Source organism: Melopsittacus undulatus, chromosome 12 (genome assembly GCF_012275295.1).
Source record: "Melopsittacus undulatus isolate bMelUnd1 chromosome 12, bMelUnd1.mat.Z, whole genome shotgun sequence".
NCBI classification, from domain to species: domain Eukaryota; kingdom Metazoa; phylum Chordata; class Aves; order Psittaciformes; family Psittaculidae; genus Melopsittacus; species Melopsittacus undulatus.
Window position 1 is genome coordinate 9248987 of NC_047538.1, and position 16188 is coordinate 9265174.

General features: G+C 36.4%; 1 protein-coding gene across 1 annotated transcript in view; it reads left to right on the forward strand.

The window, feature by feature from the left end:
* PRKCZ (protein kinase C zeta) overlaps positions 1-15828 on the forward strand; it is a 42385-nt gene extending 26557 nt beyond the window's left edge. Inside the window, exons 9-19 of the mRNA XM_005143265.3 lie at positions 152-204; positions 2148-2336; positions 3718-3815; positions 7543-7629; positions 8310-8445; positions 9198-9285; positions 9428-9547; positions 10498-10577; positions 11135-11224; positions 13614-13729; positions 14602-15828. Coding sequence (XP_005143322.1) covers positions 152-204; positions 2148-2336; positions 3718-3815; positions 7543-7629; positions 8310-8445; positions 9198-9285; positions 9428-9547; positions 10498-10577; positions 11135-11224; positions 13614-13729; positions 14602-14689 — 1145 coding nt within the window. The 3' untranslated portion in view covers positions 14690-15828. The remainder of the gene's footprint in view (positions 1-151; positions 205-2147; positions 2337-3717; positions 3816-7542; positions 7630-8309; positions 8446-9197; positions 9286-9427; positions 9548-10497; positions 10578-11134; positions 11225-13613; positions 13730-14601) is intronic.
* Positions 15829-16188: the final 360 nt, after the last annotated feature.

The window sequence follows — 16188 nt, forward strand, 5'->3', positions numbered from 1 at the left end:
AGAATTACAAGAGAAGTAGGAAAGTTTGGTCAACTGTCCCATAGTATTTAAAGCAAACTGCTGACCCTAAGCTACTGAATCTTTCCATTTATAAATTTTAAAAATGATTTCTAATGAAGACCTTAACAACACTATTTGTTTTTTTTTTCAGTTCCCTACATTCCTTCAAACCGGAAACATGACAACACTAAAGATGACTCTGAGGTAGGTTTTTAAAATATCTCTGTAGGTCATATTTACACACTCTGAATCATATACTTTATATAAATATGCCAAATTATTTGTCCTATTTTTTCTGTTACCTTAAAAAAAAAAGCCTGGTGTTTCTTTCTGAAAATGGATTAGTTTTTTAAAGTATTTTTGTTGGATGTTGTCAGGTTTCTTTTGTATCCAGCTCTTGTTATCCCAATTTTTTAATGTATTTTATCCTTTCCATTCATATTGGAACAACAGTGATTTAGCAGAGGGTTTGACGTTATTGGTCCTAGCAACAAATGGAGGCTTTGACATTATCTTGTCTGCTCTCTCTAATGGCTGTACCCCCTTCCATCACCCTCAGGCTACCCTTGCATTCTATGATTATGAAAGTTAGTTCAGTCTGGTAATACATTAACTATCCAGCTGTCTGAGAGGTTTCACATAAATAATATCTAATAATTTATAGACAGCTCATGTGGAAATACAAATATAATAGCATACATTTAAACTCTGGTTTTCAGCTCTTTTGTAGAGGATTTGATACAATCTTTGCATACCAAGAATGTATTTCGCTTAAAGCAGTTTGAACAATCCCAATACTCTTTAATTCTAAAGGGCTCCAAGACACTTCTTTAAAAGCAGTGCTTCTGGCATATTTAAAGTAAATAGGATGCCCTCTATAAAACGCTAACAGTTAGTTTCATACCCCGCTTTTAGCTAGCCTGCACTTTTTTTTTCCTTTACCTCTACTACAATGCTTGTCACTACCATTACTTCACACTTGAGTACTTCCCGCTCATGGGTGAGTGATTTTCAGTCACATCTTCAGATTTTTGTCTTGGATTCAGAAATGGAAAGGTATGAGTTTAAAACATGTCAGAATTGTGATCTGGAGTTGCTGACTTCTGCCATGGTTAGTGTTCAGGTTAATACTGTATTTAGATTTCTGTAGGTGCTGTTTGCTCAAGTGTCCTGAATTATGCTGCTCTGATTTTCTCACCTTATTTTCAAGCTTTAATAAAATTATTTAAGTTATCTTGCAGACAGGAAGTGGCATTCTGGTAGGTGCTTTGATGAGACTCTAAGCTCAGAGCAATCTCTTCTAAGAGCAGTCAATCCTAGATCAAGATTCTTTATATAAGTACTTTTCTTAGTTCAGCAGAATGTTGATCTCTACAAGTACAGTAGTATGAGGTCAGATAAAAATAGGCCACAGAAGTATGTCAGAGCATTGTCTATATTGGTAAAACATGAAGTGTCACAGTACCTGCTGCATTTGCCTGGTTCAACTGCTTGTTCTTCAGTCTCATGTGTTCGCATTAAACTTCAGCAAAAAGTCACGATAAAATTTATCTTTTTAAGTAATGAATTTAAAAATAAAATTCTTCATAGTGGTATATTTGCTGCAAATTCTCACATTTGAGAAACGGGCATCTGCTTCTCTATGTTCCCAGGACCTATTAGAAATTGTACTTAATACAAGCAATTGTTGCTTAAACTGAAACCAAGACAGGTATATTCAATAGCAAATGATTGTTTCTTTATCCTCCTCCTTTTTAGAGAGCCTTTATTAATTTGTACTGCAATATCTGTCAGAATATGAAATATTTTCTTCACTTAGTACAAAGGATAATTCTATGTGGTCAAAGAATTTGAGTAAAACTTCATTTCTCAGGACATTCCCTTCTATTTTCCAGTAGGGAAGTTTAAACAATTAATTGAACAAACTACTGCCTTGAAAACTATAGTGACTTTTAGCAAGAGCAAAGGCAATACTAAGTGAACATTTCCAAACAAATGTGCTGTTATCAGCCATTCAGATCTGTGTGCCACTGACAATGGGAAGCAAACTCAGCACATTCTGTCCAGTGGTCAAAGACCTCTTCGCTTTAATAGTCGCTTGTTTTGAAAATGTCTTCTATTTCTAGCATCTATCTCTTTTTATACAGGAAATCAAACCAGTCATTGATGGAATGGATGGAATTAAGATTTCTCAGGGACTTGGACTACAGGACTTTGATTTAATCAGAGTTATTGGACGTGGAAGTTATGCCAAAGTTCTTTTAGTTCGGTTAAAAAAGAATGATCAAATTTATGCTATGAAAGTAGTGAAAAAAGAATTGGTCCATGATGACGAGGTAAAAGTCTGTGTTAATTGCATTCTGTTTCTGTAAAAACTTACTGTGCTTTAACAAGAAACTTTCAACTGAGAAAGCAGCTATTTCTGTAACAGGTTTTACTAACTTCTGAACTCATTTGTCATCAAGTGGCTGCATGAAGCACGGAGATTAAATCTGAGAAATGTCCCTTATGTTAATAACAATTACCAGCTATTAACAGTCTTAGTGGAATGCACATGAAAAATATCCCAACCTGGATATGCTGCAAGTGGTGAGATAAATAGGGTGGGATTTAGGCACTTAACTTTGAAGGCAAATGAATGTAGCTGCAGATTACTCTCTGTGTTTCAGAATAGGAGCTGAAACCGTTCTGAGTCATGATTTTACTCAGAACTGGATTGTGGCTCATGTTTGGATCCAAGTTTACCTTTCCAAGGTTGTCAGGAGTGTCTGAACACAAAACCTAACAGATTAATTTGATGGTGACATTTCTTTATTTCCTTTGAGGCTCTAGTTTCAGTAACTATCCTTGACAAGAAGGCCTGGTCTCTCAGTGCCAGTCTTTGTATTCAGGTTGGTTGGAAAACTGGAAGTATTTGTTGGAAAGGAAGAATTTTTAGCACAATTACATTTCTAGTTTATTACCAGAGCACTGAGTGTTTGCAGGGTGGAACATGATCAGTGTATTGCATCAAGAGAGTATTTACTGCTAAAACCAAGTGCCCATAAAGTTTAAATTTTGGATGGTTGTATGAAAAATTACCAAATGCTTTGTTATTGGGGGTCCTGAATCTTGCAGTACTGTGCTCATATCTTTCAAATTTTTATAGGGTTTTATTATATGGCATTGCTCTGGGTGCTCAGGACTTCTCCCCATTGAAGTACTAAAAGGTGGTCTGTGATGTTTTAAGAATGATTTTGGCTGGACAAACTAAGCAGGTTTTGGTATTTTCTTGAATTATTGAATATATTGAATTAATTTTGAGTTTCAGGTGAGAAAGTGAATTTCAGTTTATTTTGAGCATTGTAAAACCTGGAGATTCCCATTGCTTATGTTACTGGCATGAGTTGCCTCAGCAGCTTTAGGATCATTCATCTAAGCTAGCTGAATTTATTTCTATGAAGCAGTGTGAGCAGTATGTCAAATACTGCAGATGTTATGGTATTTTAAAATGGCTTAAATTTTGTGCAGACCTTTCTAAATGGTTAAGAAGCTTCTGAATATATAATGGAATTAAAATGTTTTATAACTTCCAGATTTTAGGGGGGTTTGTCTTTCTGAAGAACAATGTAACAATGATGGTGTATGTGCAAGGGAGCATAGATGTTCACAGTTTTCTGGGAATACCCCCAGTGATTATCCAGCAGGAGTTCTGATTGTTCAATTACTCTATTTCAGGATATTGATTGGGTACAGACAGAGAAACATGTGTTTGAACAGGCATCCAGTAACCCATTCCTAGTTGGTTTACATTCATGCTTTCAAACAACAAGTCGGTAAGAAAGATCTGAAATTACTTTGTTTTGAAACTCTTGCTCATTGTACTAACTGCTTCTCATAAAGCAAATGTAACCAGTGCCGTCCCACTGTCAGGAGTGTTCAGAAGGAAGCATTGGTATCGCTTACAGCAAAGCCAGTTCCAGTGGGGAACCTTAGCCCGTGCGGTGTGGAGCAAAAGGCTGGTATCCCAGGTCCAGACCTAAAGGGGGAACTTGAATGAGGAGGAGGAACTGTGTGCTGTCTTCCTGAGCACACACTATGTGGCTTTGGGAGGAGGAAGATTGGTAGTAGGGTTAAACGCAGCGTTGTAGGGGAGAGTTTATAATGCCTGATGGTATTGAACAGGGCCTTTGTCAGAGGACCAGGCTGTAGTTCTCTGTTCTTAAAATTAGCATAAGAGTTGGGCTGCTCAGCAATAATAATTTTAATAACTTAAAAACTACATGTGTATGAAGTATTTTTTACCTACAAAGCTTAGCACCTATTGATGAAGTATGTGATTTTATTTGACGAAGTGCTAAATAAACTCTTAGGTACTTTGAAATACTAATTTTTTTTTTGTCCTTGTGTGCCCAATCCAAAATGGGTTACTTGCTTCTTATTTTGTAATTGGAATATGAAGAAAATCAAGAACTGTTGTGCCCATGCTTATGTATGTCACTGTGGAATTCGGATGTTTGGGGGTTGTGGGTTGGGGTGATTTTGTTTCCACAGGCACCTACTTGCTGTTACACTTCCATAAGTGAAAGGCCTTTAAGCTAAACCAATATTGTCACCAAGTACTAAATAGTACTGAATGTCTAATGTAGCAGTTCAAGTGGTTGGGCAGGGTGTGAGGTATTGAGGATGCGGTTACTTAGAAATATTGGAAACAATGAAAAGGCTGAGCAATAGAAGGGTCCTTTGCATGACACTTTGGTACTTACACTGGCATACTTGAGAACAGAAATATTGACAAGTAGCTGAATGTAATGAAAACTTTCTGTATTTCTGCTGTGTCTTCTGGAGTCCTTTTTCCAGCCTGACTTCTTGCAGTGAAACTGAAGTGCTTTGCTTGACTTCAGCCTTTTGCCATGGATAGAGCTGCAATGTCACGAGTTCAAAATTTGGTTATAGCTGTAATGTTTAAAAAAAATCATGCTCATAACCTCATTACAGGAAGAGAGAAGCACAAAACTGATTTCAAGTGAATAAGCTCATCAACATCAGCTTGTGTTAACTGGCCCAAAGAAAACAAGTTGTAATATGAAATAGTTTATGTGTAAGGGTTTATGTGTAATAGGAGGGGAAAGAATTTACAAAAGAACATGTTCTTGCTCCTAAATAAATCTTTAATAGATTTTTAAGTAAGAAAAATGTGTACTTATAGATGCTGATTGATGCTAAATGTAGGTGTTTGTATTGTTCCAGATACTAGCAATGCTTGTTTTATTACTGTCATAAAATATGTACCTGGGGCTTGTACAGACTTGCCAGATAAGTGTTTTCCAAGGATGGCAACACTCTGAAACCTCCACCCTGCTAGATCACTGATGTTTGAGTAAATCCTTCTAAAATTAGCAAGGACCATCAGTTTTCACACACATGCTAAAACATGACTTGACACAAGGAACTTTAAATTGCAGGCTCTGGATGGTGATCAAACATTGAAAGCTTCCAAATTGAATAGGAAATTTGAAAGCAAAAAATATCAGGAATGCTGTAATAAAACGCTCATGGCATTATGTATTTTATTTGTGATTTTATTTTTAGTTTTTTATAAGTCTTAAAAAGTTTTTATTGAAGTCTTTATAATCTTGTGGGGAGGCCACTGAAAGAGGTGCAAGCTGGGTTGTGTCCAATAATTTTTCCTGTTTTACCTTTGAAGTTTTTAACACTTCAGGTGTTTCAAATGAAGACTCCTTTGCAAAGGGAAGAAAGTAATCTTTATTATTACCAGTTAGAATGGGCTGAGAGAAGACTGGAGAATGTCTTTTCCAAATGGAATGTTTTCCAGTGTGTGGATATATGGAAAGGAGTTTTCAGCATGTGGAAAATGAGATGTATAAAGAAACAATACCTCCTGGGAGAGCTGCAGCTTTCATAAGGAGCCCTTACTCAACATGTTTCTATCCTGTTGCTCTCTCTGACCTTAGCAGCGTTGCCTGGATCATATTTCCCAAAGGATGAAATCTTTCCTGCAAACTGTAATAGAGGTCTCTTTACACAGCTCATTCCACCTATATTTGTTTCTTTCCCCTCCCATCTTGTCTTGAGAAGGTTGTTTCAAAAGCTGTTCTGCAGAGGAGCTAATAAGCCCAGATCTGTGCCCAGATCTTTCCTTTAGCGACTATGCCATGTAGGGAGTGACGGAAAAGGGTCCATCATATTGTCTTTTAATTCACCATTTTCTGCAGGTGTAGAGGTTGTGGCAAAGTCAAGGGAGGGTGGGATTTCATTGTCTGCCCTGCTGGCTCACCTTACTCAGTTTTCATCATGGGTGTGTATGAGCAGAGTCTGTCAATCCTCAAATTCTTTAGTCTCAGTCTATCCTTCAAATACAACAGAACAGTGTGGGTTTTCCTTTCAGGAATGACAGTATGTTTCTTAACAGTGTATTGGGAAGAGCTCAGTGATGGCCATATGATTTCATAGAAATAATCTTGTATGTGTTTTTTAATAATACGCTAGATTTTGTTATTTAAATTGGAAAGAATATTATTGTCATCTACTGTTCAGCTAAAACTTGCATTTTTTTTTTTAAAGCAGATTCAGGTTACGCTGCTCTAACTGAATTTGTCAACTTGCTTTCAGTACGTCTGTTTGAGCTTTTCAAGAACTGAACTAGCACAGACAGCAAGCTTTGTAGTTATGTATTAATATTACAAATCCTGTAAAACATACTGATCTGTATTGTTGCCAGGTGCTCATTAATTGAGCAAATATTGTTATTTATTAAAGATGGTGACCTTTTAGTAGGAAAACTGCATCAAATACGGATGATAATTTTCAGGTTTTGCCTATGCAGAAACCTTGATGACTTCTGTGTATATAAGCTACATTTCATTTACAGAGCTCTCCACATGTGATGCTGTAGCTTGGCTACTAAAAATGAACAGTATCTAGTTAAGCAGAGTAACAATTTAATAACTGTTACATCAGGGTGAATCTGTCAGGTGTACTCAGAAAGGTTTTGAATTACAATTGATGCATCTTTTAAAGTATTTTTAAATACTAAACCTTTTATTTTAAATGGTTGGCATTGTTGTTGTTACTAATGTCATTTTTCAAATGAAAGACAATTCTACCTTTTTGGGATAAACCTTCATTTTGGCCATGCACCATCTTCTAGCACACTTCCATGATTGTGCTGTAATTTTTAAACAAGTCTGTATCTCATTATATGCTTTGGGTCTTTATTTCTGTTGCTAAGTGAGTACCTCATTGGGCAAATGTTTTTGTCTTATGTACTGTTTAAATAAGTTTCGGCAGGTTTTATACCAGACAATAGCCTGTTGTATGCAGCTGCCTCTCTTTTATATGCAGTCTGTCATTTAAATAAAGGATGTGGTCCTATATGGATCAAAAAAGTACTCTCTTTTTTTTCTCTTAAATAGTTTCTGTGACTGTAAGAAGTCTAGAAGTCAATTCAAGAGTGGAAGTGAAAATTGTTTAATTTGGAAGGATAAGAATAGTTTTTCTTCAGTTTCCTTGGAATCCATTAATTGTATTATATGCTTTCAGATTGTTTCTTGTAATAGAGTATGTAAACGGGGGAGATCTTATGTTTCATATGCAACGGCAAAGGAAGCTTCCTGAAGAACACGCAAGGTATTTCACTAGCACAGTTGTAGTGGTTTTCCTGTGTTGTAGTTGTTTAATATTTTAGGAAATACAAGTATATGAATGACAAAGAAGGAACAAAAAGTTAATTCTCAAGTTTAGAATGTACTGCCCTGGGAAGAAATGTGAATTTTGCTTTTTTGAAGAATATGTATATTTTTCCAAGTAAGCAAGAATTTGTAGTAACAGTTCCTCCTATTTACTTTTGTTTATTGTTTCATATTTAGGTAATACTTGCTTGATCTGTTGATGGAAGATGTAACTATTCTATTTGCTTTGGTCTTACATTGATTTAATATAGTGTTGGTAGGGGAAGAGGAAAAATCTGTTTTGCATGGCTTTGCACTACACAAAATCCTATTCTAACTCTGAATGAGTGGAAAAGACAGACCTCTTTCATAGTTGGAATTTTCAGCAAAAATGTAGTATAAAGAATAAATATTTTCTTAATTAGAATTTAAGTAATTTCCCATATTTAAAGGAACGCTTTATCATACACAAGGTCAGTGTCCTTATGGATAAGTGTAGCTTGGTTTTAGCATGCTGCTGGTAGATAAAAGCTGACTGCAAAGTGATGCTTTAAGACAAGATTATTTTTTTTCTTTTTAATTGTACCAGGTTTTGTACAATCTTAATGCTAATGGGAATTTTCTCCTTTTTACTTTCAGGTTTTATGCTGCTGAAATTTGTATTGCTCTAAACTTCCTCCATGAAAGAGGCATAATCTACAGAGATTTAAAACTAGATAATGTTCTTCTAGATGCAGAGGGTCACATCAAATTAACAGATTATGGCATGTGCAAGGTAGGGTATTTCTTACCTTTCTTTTGTCACTTTGTCATTCAGCAGCATCTCTCTGGTTATGCTTTTAAATCAAATACAGCATCCAGTGATTTGTAATTCTTCCTTTAACATTTCAAGTTGTGTGGGTCATTTTGCTGGTCAAAAGTAGTTTGGCCCTTTGGGCAAGTCAGTTTCTTTTTCTATTTGTTTGCTAAATGACTCAAGTTAGAAAAATTATGTTTAAGAAAATATGTTTCTCAAAATGTATTTTTCATCTCTTAACTGCTCCTGTGAGTGTGAATTTGTCATTCTCTGAGATTGGACTGTGCAGATCAGTAACCAAGGGGGCTGTCTGGTACCTTAGCTCTCAGGGGCTGTAATCTTGGTCACTGAGAGGCAATTGAAAGAGCATCATTTTCAAAGCATCTGGCAAAGTGTAGCATGTTCTTAATGTGATGCTTTTTCACAACATCTCTTAGAAAAGGATTTCCAAATTGTTTATCTGGATTTGGTTTTAATTGTGTTTGTAAACAGTAAGCAAAATGTAGTTGGAAGTGTGCTGTGACTCAGTTTTAATCGATTAATTTGCTAAGGTAAGCCGTGAAGTCACAAGCCAGCTTTGAGCACTATGAGCATTTGTTTTGCTCTAGCATTGCCTTTTTTGAAAGGAAGGTCTTTAGAACTCCTGAATCACTTGGCTTTGTAAGTCTAATTAAGGGAAATTCCCAGAAAAGGAGGTCATCTTTTAATTTCTGCATGATTTATGCACATAGGAAGGTTTGGGCCCTGGTGATACTACAAGCACTTTCTGTGGGACACCAAATTACATTGCACCAGAGATCCTCAGAGGAGAAGAATATGGTAAGCTGTGACTAAACAATTTGCAGTTATAATAAATCACAAAGCAAAGTTCTAGTTGAAGCAGGCTGTTGATGTTCACTTCTATGAGAGAAAACAATTTCATTGAGTCCTTGCTGAAAATCTGCTCTGCAAATGCTTCCAGGGTTCAGTGTGGACTGGTGGGCTCTTGGCGTGTTGATGTTTGAAATGATGGCAGGAAGGTCTCCGTTTGATATTATTACTGACAATCCAGACATGAACACTGAAGATTACCTCTTCCAAGGTATAGTCATTTGGATTTTTGTATTTCTTGGGGGAGAAATAGTGAAAATTCCAGTTCCTGCAGGAGAGTTTTCATTCCCTTTGCAGTTGTTCTCCTGTAGCTGTCTGTAAATCTACTGTAGATAAAGTTCTCAAATATTTTCAGTTCTTCATCCCAGAAATTTGCTTTGTTGAACTCAGATAAAATAGTCTGGAATGAGGAAGCCTTTTTCAGACAAGAAAATACTTTTGTACAGATGTCCACAGTCCAGAGCTATCACAGAATTGTCTGGAATGGTACTTTTGTTAGAAGCAAATCTACAGGCCTAGAATGAATTTTAAAATTGAGTGCTCCATGAGAGAGTAGGAGGATCTTTATTGACAGAAATATGTCAGCCTGTGGTTTTGCTCCAGACAACTTTTAGTTTTACTTCTGATGAAATTAGTACCAACTTCTTTTAAGCGGCAGTACCCTTTAGATAGAGACACATGAGTTTTTCTAAGCAGAAATAGTAATACATGCCATATTTATTACTACAGAAACTCTGTGACAGTTCGGGGAATTGAGAAGCTGCATGCTCCCTAATATGCAGAGTCATTCTTGAAAGGAGTTGCTGTAATTATTTACCACAATCTGCAATGCTCTTCGTATGAGCCTGATGCTAAGTCAGTTACTGTTTAAAATTGCACCTTTCCATGTAGTGAGGACAGTGGAAAAGTTTTATTCCATGCTTGCACTGCAAACAGTAGGAAAAGTTAGTGCAGCTAATTATTTCTTTTAGGAAATCTTCAACTGTCACTATAACAGTGCCTTGAATTACTGTAACTCCTTTAGCTTGCATTATTTTAACTAATTACTCTGTCTTCCCATTTTCCAAATGGTCACATACTGAAATAATACAATGTTTCTGTGGAGATCATGGTAATGTCACAGACTAAAAGCCAATATTGCTGTTTTTAAACCTTTAACAGTTATTCTCGAGAAGCCAATCCGGATTCCAAGGTTTCTTTCTGTCAAGGCTTCCCACGTGTTAAAAGGGTTTTTAAACAAGGTAAATGACAATTCTCTTATTTTTAGCATCTAAGATCTGGAAGTCGGAGCTTCCTGTTGAAAGCAATACAGTTAAGAGTTTAATCTGCTTACTGTTAAGAAAACCTATAAAATCTTTGGGTGCTGTATGTTAAAAGAAGCCACTTCTTAGCTGCTAATTTGCTGAGTGAATTCCACAGCACAGACTTGATTTAAAAGCCTGAATCTAGTTGAAAAAAATAACTATAGGTTTGTTTTGAAGCTTTTTTTTTTCTGGAATACTTTATTACTTAATCAAGCTGATTGAAATCCTAAGATTTTTAGGGGGGAAAAGGATATGAATTATACATTACTAAATAAATATTTTTTAAGAAATTGCAAAATATAATTTTAAAATGAAATTTGAAACAAACTTCATTTATAAAAAGGAAAAAGAACAAAAATTCCTTGACAGCCCTACTATTTTAGCAGTAGTTTGCAGTTGTGGGGAATGCTGGAGTCATGCATATGGGCTGTATGTGGGATAAACAGAGACCATAACTGGCTTTGAGTGTGTAATGTGAGTTTGTATTTCCACAGGATCCCAAAGAAAGGCTTGGTTGCCAGCCACAGACAGGATTTTCTGATATCAAGTCTCATACGTTTTTCCGCAGCATAGACTGGGATATGGTAAAAATTATTCTGTTTATGTCTGCCCAAAAGGAATAGATTCTCTAGTTCATTAATTATCTGCACATGTAAAAGCCCCCTTAAAAACAGGGAAATTCAATTCTAGAAGAGTAAAAACTGTTTTTCTCCAGATGATGGAGGAACAAGGTTTCTTCCATGTCCATAATGGAAACAAGCTTTGTTTTACTACCAAAAATCAGGCTTCCTTCTGAACTCTAGGAATGGTTACAACTTGGGGGTATTGATTTTAAAACAAATGATAAATTTTAAGAAGCATTGTAGGAACCATTTATTCCTTGGTTTCTGTTTGTAGATTCTACAGTCATGCACTGACTTCTGCTGCTATAGAATTTCTCCAGTGTACACACAAGGTGCTTGCAGTTGTGGGGAGGACTCCATAGATTCCCAGACTCATAGCTCAGTTCTGGGTGGGCATTTCATATAGTCCTATTAGTAAATGTTTCACTGAACATGGAAATCTGGACTAGCAAAGCCAGCCTGTTGGAATGCTGTTGCAGTAGGTAATTTCTCTTGGTGATTAGAAACTCTTTCTGCCTTGGCAGGACAGGTAGTGCTTGATTTACATGGCCAGCAGGATGGGTGCAGTGTTGTGAAACAAGTTTAGATACAACCATGAAAGATGAAGTGCTTCAGGTACATGAAGCATTTGTAATCTGCTTGTATTATATTGAAAAGAAAAAAGACTGAAATCACAAATGATGTAATTTTTAAATCAGTGTAATTATTCAGGTAGGAAACAGGGTTTAGTTATAGGTGTGAGTAGGATCAGGTCCTTATTTAAGGATATGGCTTGGGAGCAGTGTGGTTATTCAAAAAGATTCTTTGGTTATTACTGTCAGGTTTTCTTTATTGCTCTTGGTGTGAGGGGAGTTTTTAGTTCATGGGGGAGTGGATGGCTTTGACTTTAGTGGTTTGGCAAGCATAAAGTTTTGCTTAAATTGTTTTTGTTTTTTTTTTTAACCTTCTCTTGGCAATTATATCTACTTCTGCCTTCATGGTAGAAAACCATCACAGAAAGGGCACTGTTACATTTATCGATACCTGAGCAATAAAACAACTAAGTCTGGAACCACTGCCTTATCAGCACTTTCTTTTTTTTTTAATGCCTAGTTGAACAGAGATAGAATATGCCTGTCATGTTTTGACAGTCCTAGGAAGTCTACAAGTGTGTGGGAATAGGCCTGTAGTAATATTAAAGAGGTTTAGGGGAGAAGGTAAAACTCTTGTTACATTTTTCCTTGGAAGCCTGATACTCAGGCCGTCCCTGTTAGCATTCTTAGGAGAAGACACGCAGTGTGTAAGGAGCCAGTGGCTTAAAATACCTCATGCTTATACAGTTATTCCTATAACAAAGGTTGTCTTTAATTTTGTCAGACATTCCTTGTTTTGTGTTCTCCCTCAAGCCTGAATGTTAGGGTTAACAACCTTGTGGTGCTACAGCACAGCTTGCTTGAGATTCCATAGGAGAATGAGCATCGTGTGCTGCAGGGTTGTGTTCTCTTATGCAGAGGTTCTGTTTTGTGATCTGATTAGGACAGTGCTGCTCAGGAGGATCTCATGTCCTGAGTATGAGAAGTTTAGCTGAACTTCTAATGAAGAGCATTGGGAAATATGTTCAGAGCAAAATGAAAAATTATTTGGAAGCTTTTTTTAGTTATTAGACTTTCCTTTGAAATGCAGGTGATGAGGAGCAAAGATTTTGACTTAAAAGCTTTTCCAAATCTTTTCAAGTTGAAACAAGAGTCTAATACTGACTAAAAATCATCTGTGTGAAGCTCGAGTTACAAAATAAATAGAGGTGAAGTGAACACATTTTTTTTTCCCCTCATGTTAGTCATCAGAGCTGTGTGTGGCACAGCTAAAAACATTTTTAATTCCTGACTCTGCATATAGGATGGCTGAACAGCATTCAGGGAAGTGTCAAGACCACGTTTTTTCATAGAATCATAGAATAGAATAGTTAGGGTTGGAAAGAACCTTAAGATCATCCAGTTCCAACCCCCTCTGCTAAAGGCAGGGATACCTCACACTAAACCATGCCACCCAAATGAAATATTATTTCATACATGAAGTCTGTTCTCAAGATTTTCTTGTAAGTCTTAACACTTTAGTGATTTTTGAAGGTTTTGTATTTAAAATACAGCAACAGGCTAAAAAGGATGAGCATACACCACTTAGTGTCAAAATGGTCTAAACCTTAATGTCAGATTATATTTAACATGTTTCTGTCTTCCACTGATATTTGAGTCCACTATAGTGACTGCTCTGTGCATGTGCTTTAGAGCCAGCATGCGTGGATGTTCTGTGGAAACCTTGTGAATATGCAGTACTTTATTTTCCCTCTCCTCCATTTGTGTTTGTATCTTAGCTGGAGAAGAAGCAAACCACTCCCCCGTTCCAGCCTCAGATCACAGACGATTATGGTCTGGATAACTTTGACACACAGTTCACCAGCGAGCCTGTGCAGCTAACCCCAGATGATGAGTAAGGGTTTTTTGGTTTTGGTGTTTTTTTTTCCCCTAATGTAATTGTATATTGAGAAATCAATTTATAAATTACTTGAAAATTACTAGGAGGAGGCTCTGTAGTTAGCATTAGAATATAGCCAAGTTGAAGTAAATTTGATATTCTTTTTATCCTGCCTATTTTACATAACTTCTCGTACTTACTGTGTGTAGAAGACTGGCTGGTATTCTAACACAAGACGGGAGTACAGGGTTGATTAGCTGCTGAGTGTGTGCTAGGCACTGAGAGAGGATACAAGTTCAATTCCTGACCCAACCAGCTGCATTTTTGTAATCAAAAAGTATTAGCTTTGTGCATGACTCTTTAATAATACTTATATTATTAAATATAATATGAATATATATGAATATAATGAATATAACATGAGCAGCCTATATTTCTTTTAAATTTTCTTACTGTTTCTTACTTTTAAATTGGTATTACAGAACAACAGTCATCATTACTTTGTGCTTTCGGGGCCTTTTAAGTGCTACTTAGTAACTGCTAGTAACTGAACTGGAGGGGCAGAAGAAACTTTCTATCAGTTCATCGTCATCATCGCAGACTGGTTTGGTTGGAAGGGACACCTTCCACTAGAGCAGGTTGCTCCAATCCCTGTCCAACCTGCCCTTGAACAGTGTCAGGGATGGGGCATATAATAATGTTGAAGAATAATAGTAGTGGTAGTAGTAATAAAAATAATATATTTCTCCCCATTTAGTGTTGTTTCCATACAACTTCACATATGTACTTCACAGAAATGTATTTTGTTTTTTGAAGAACAAAACCAGCAACAAAACCAGCATTTGTGCTTGATAAAACTAAATCAGTGCTCTTGTTTGTTTTTTCAGAGATATAATAAAGCGAATAGATCAGTCAGAGTTTGAAGGATTTGAATACATTAATCCATTGTTGCTGTCAACAGAAGAAACAGTATGAAGGAATGACATCTTTTGTTGTGGACAGTGTGAATGACCTTTAAATTTATCCTTAACCACAGTATATGCATGCGAGGCTGGGGAACTGTAACATTTTGGATGGAGACCAATGATTTAAAAATAAACCAACAAACAAAAAAACCCCAACAAATTGCTGCTGAAAATCAAAGAAGAGAACAATGATTTTGGTGGGTGTCTTCTGCCACTTGATGATTCTTAAGTTCTGGGCACTGACACAACTGGCTTCATTAATGAAGGAATTTGCATTTTGTGCCTGTTTCATGAAGGATTGAGATATTCATTGCATCCCTGGAAAAGGAGATTCTGGAAAACTTTGAGACCAACACACTTCCTACAAAGGCTTGATGCAATGATCTACCAATTGAAGAGTATTGCAGTGTAACATCCTGAAGAATAAAATACATTACAGTGGTGTTGAAGCTTATTTTTGATGCCTTTTTTCACAAGTGGTACCTGTCTAAACATCTCAGATGTATTTAAAAGGAGTTGTGTTTTATTAGCAATCAAAACATAAATTTGGGTACAAAATTTAAGTGCCTAAATGGATAAAACTGCGTTGAAGAATTATTATGTATTTGGAACATTCTTAAACCTGGTAAGTTCTGCTCATTAATATAAAGTGACTATTAACATGTGAACAAAACGATTCTCAGCTACAGCCTCATGTTTGTTGGCACCTTTATTGGATTTGAAATGCAGAGTGACTCAGCTATATGAATTCCAAATTAGAATTTGCGGATTTCTAAATGTTGTCTTAAAACTCCAAATTTACCAAAATGTTTCAATTGAAGAAAACTAAATTTGCACACAAAGGAGTTAGGAAAAGACTTAAGCAGTGCCTACACCTGCAGTTGTATATTAGATTTTTGAAAAGTATTTTTATCAGCCATACAGATATTCAGAAATGAAATAAAAGTGTAATTAAAGCATAGCCTTAAAGTCTAAGTAGTAAATCTAGAATAACCAGAATCTAGAATACGCTTTCCTGATAAAGCACACCTCCTACTTCTGATAAACTGTCTGCTTCCAGTTACTCAGTGTTTATTAATAACTAATCGTTCTACTTCAGAAAATGGAAGGTTTGGTAAAATGATTTGCATTAAAGTAATAATTTTTTTTAATGGATGGAAAATGAATATTGTAAGAAATTGGATAAAGCAAAAGCTCTATCAGATCCCTTCTCATGGGAGGTTGGGTGGGGGTTGGGGGCAGGGAAAGGCTGGTTTATATCAAAGTCTATCAGCTTGGAGAAGCTCACCTCACTGTGTTTGAGATTAGGGAGTGTATGTTGCTGTCTGGAGCTTTGGGTGCTGTGAAGGTGTACCTGCCTCTGGGAGCACCAGTTGCTTCTTGCTAGCTCTGGGGGTGTGGGCTGTAGAGATGGGGGGGGGGTGGGGGAATTATGTGGGAAGGAAAACAGAAACCCCAAGCTCCTGTGCTCATCTCACCTGATGTGGTGTAAGCTGCAGCATGAATTGC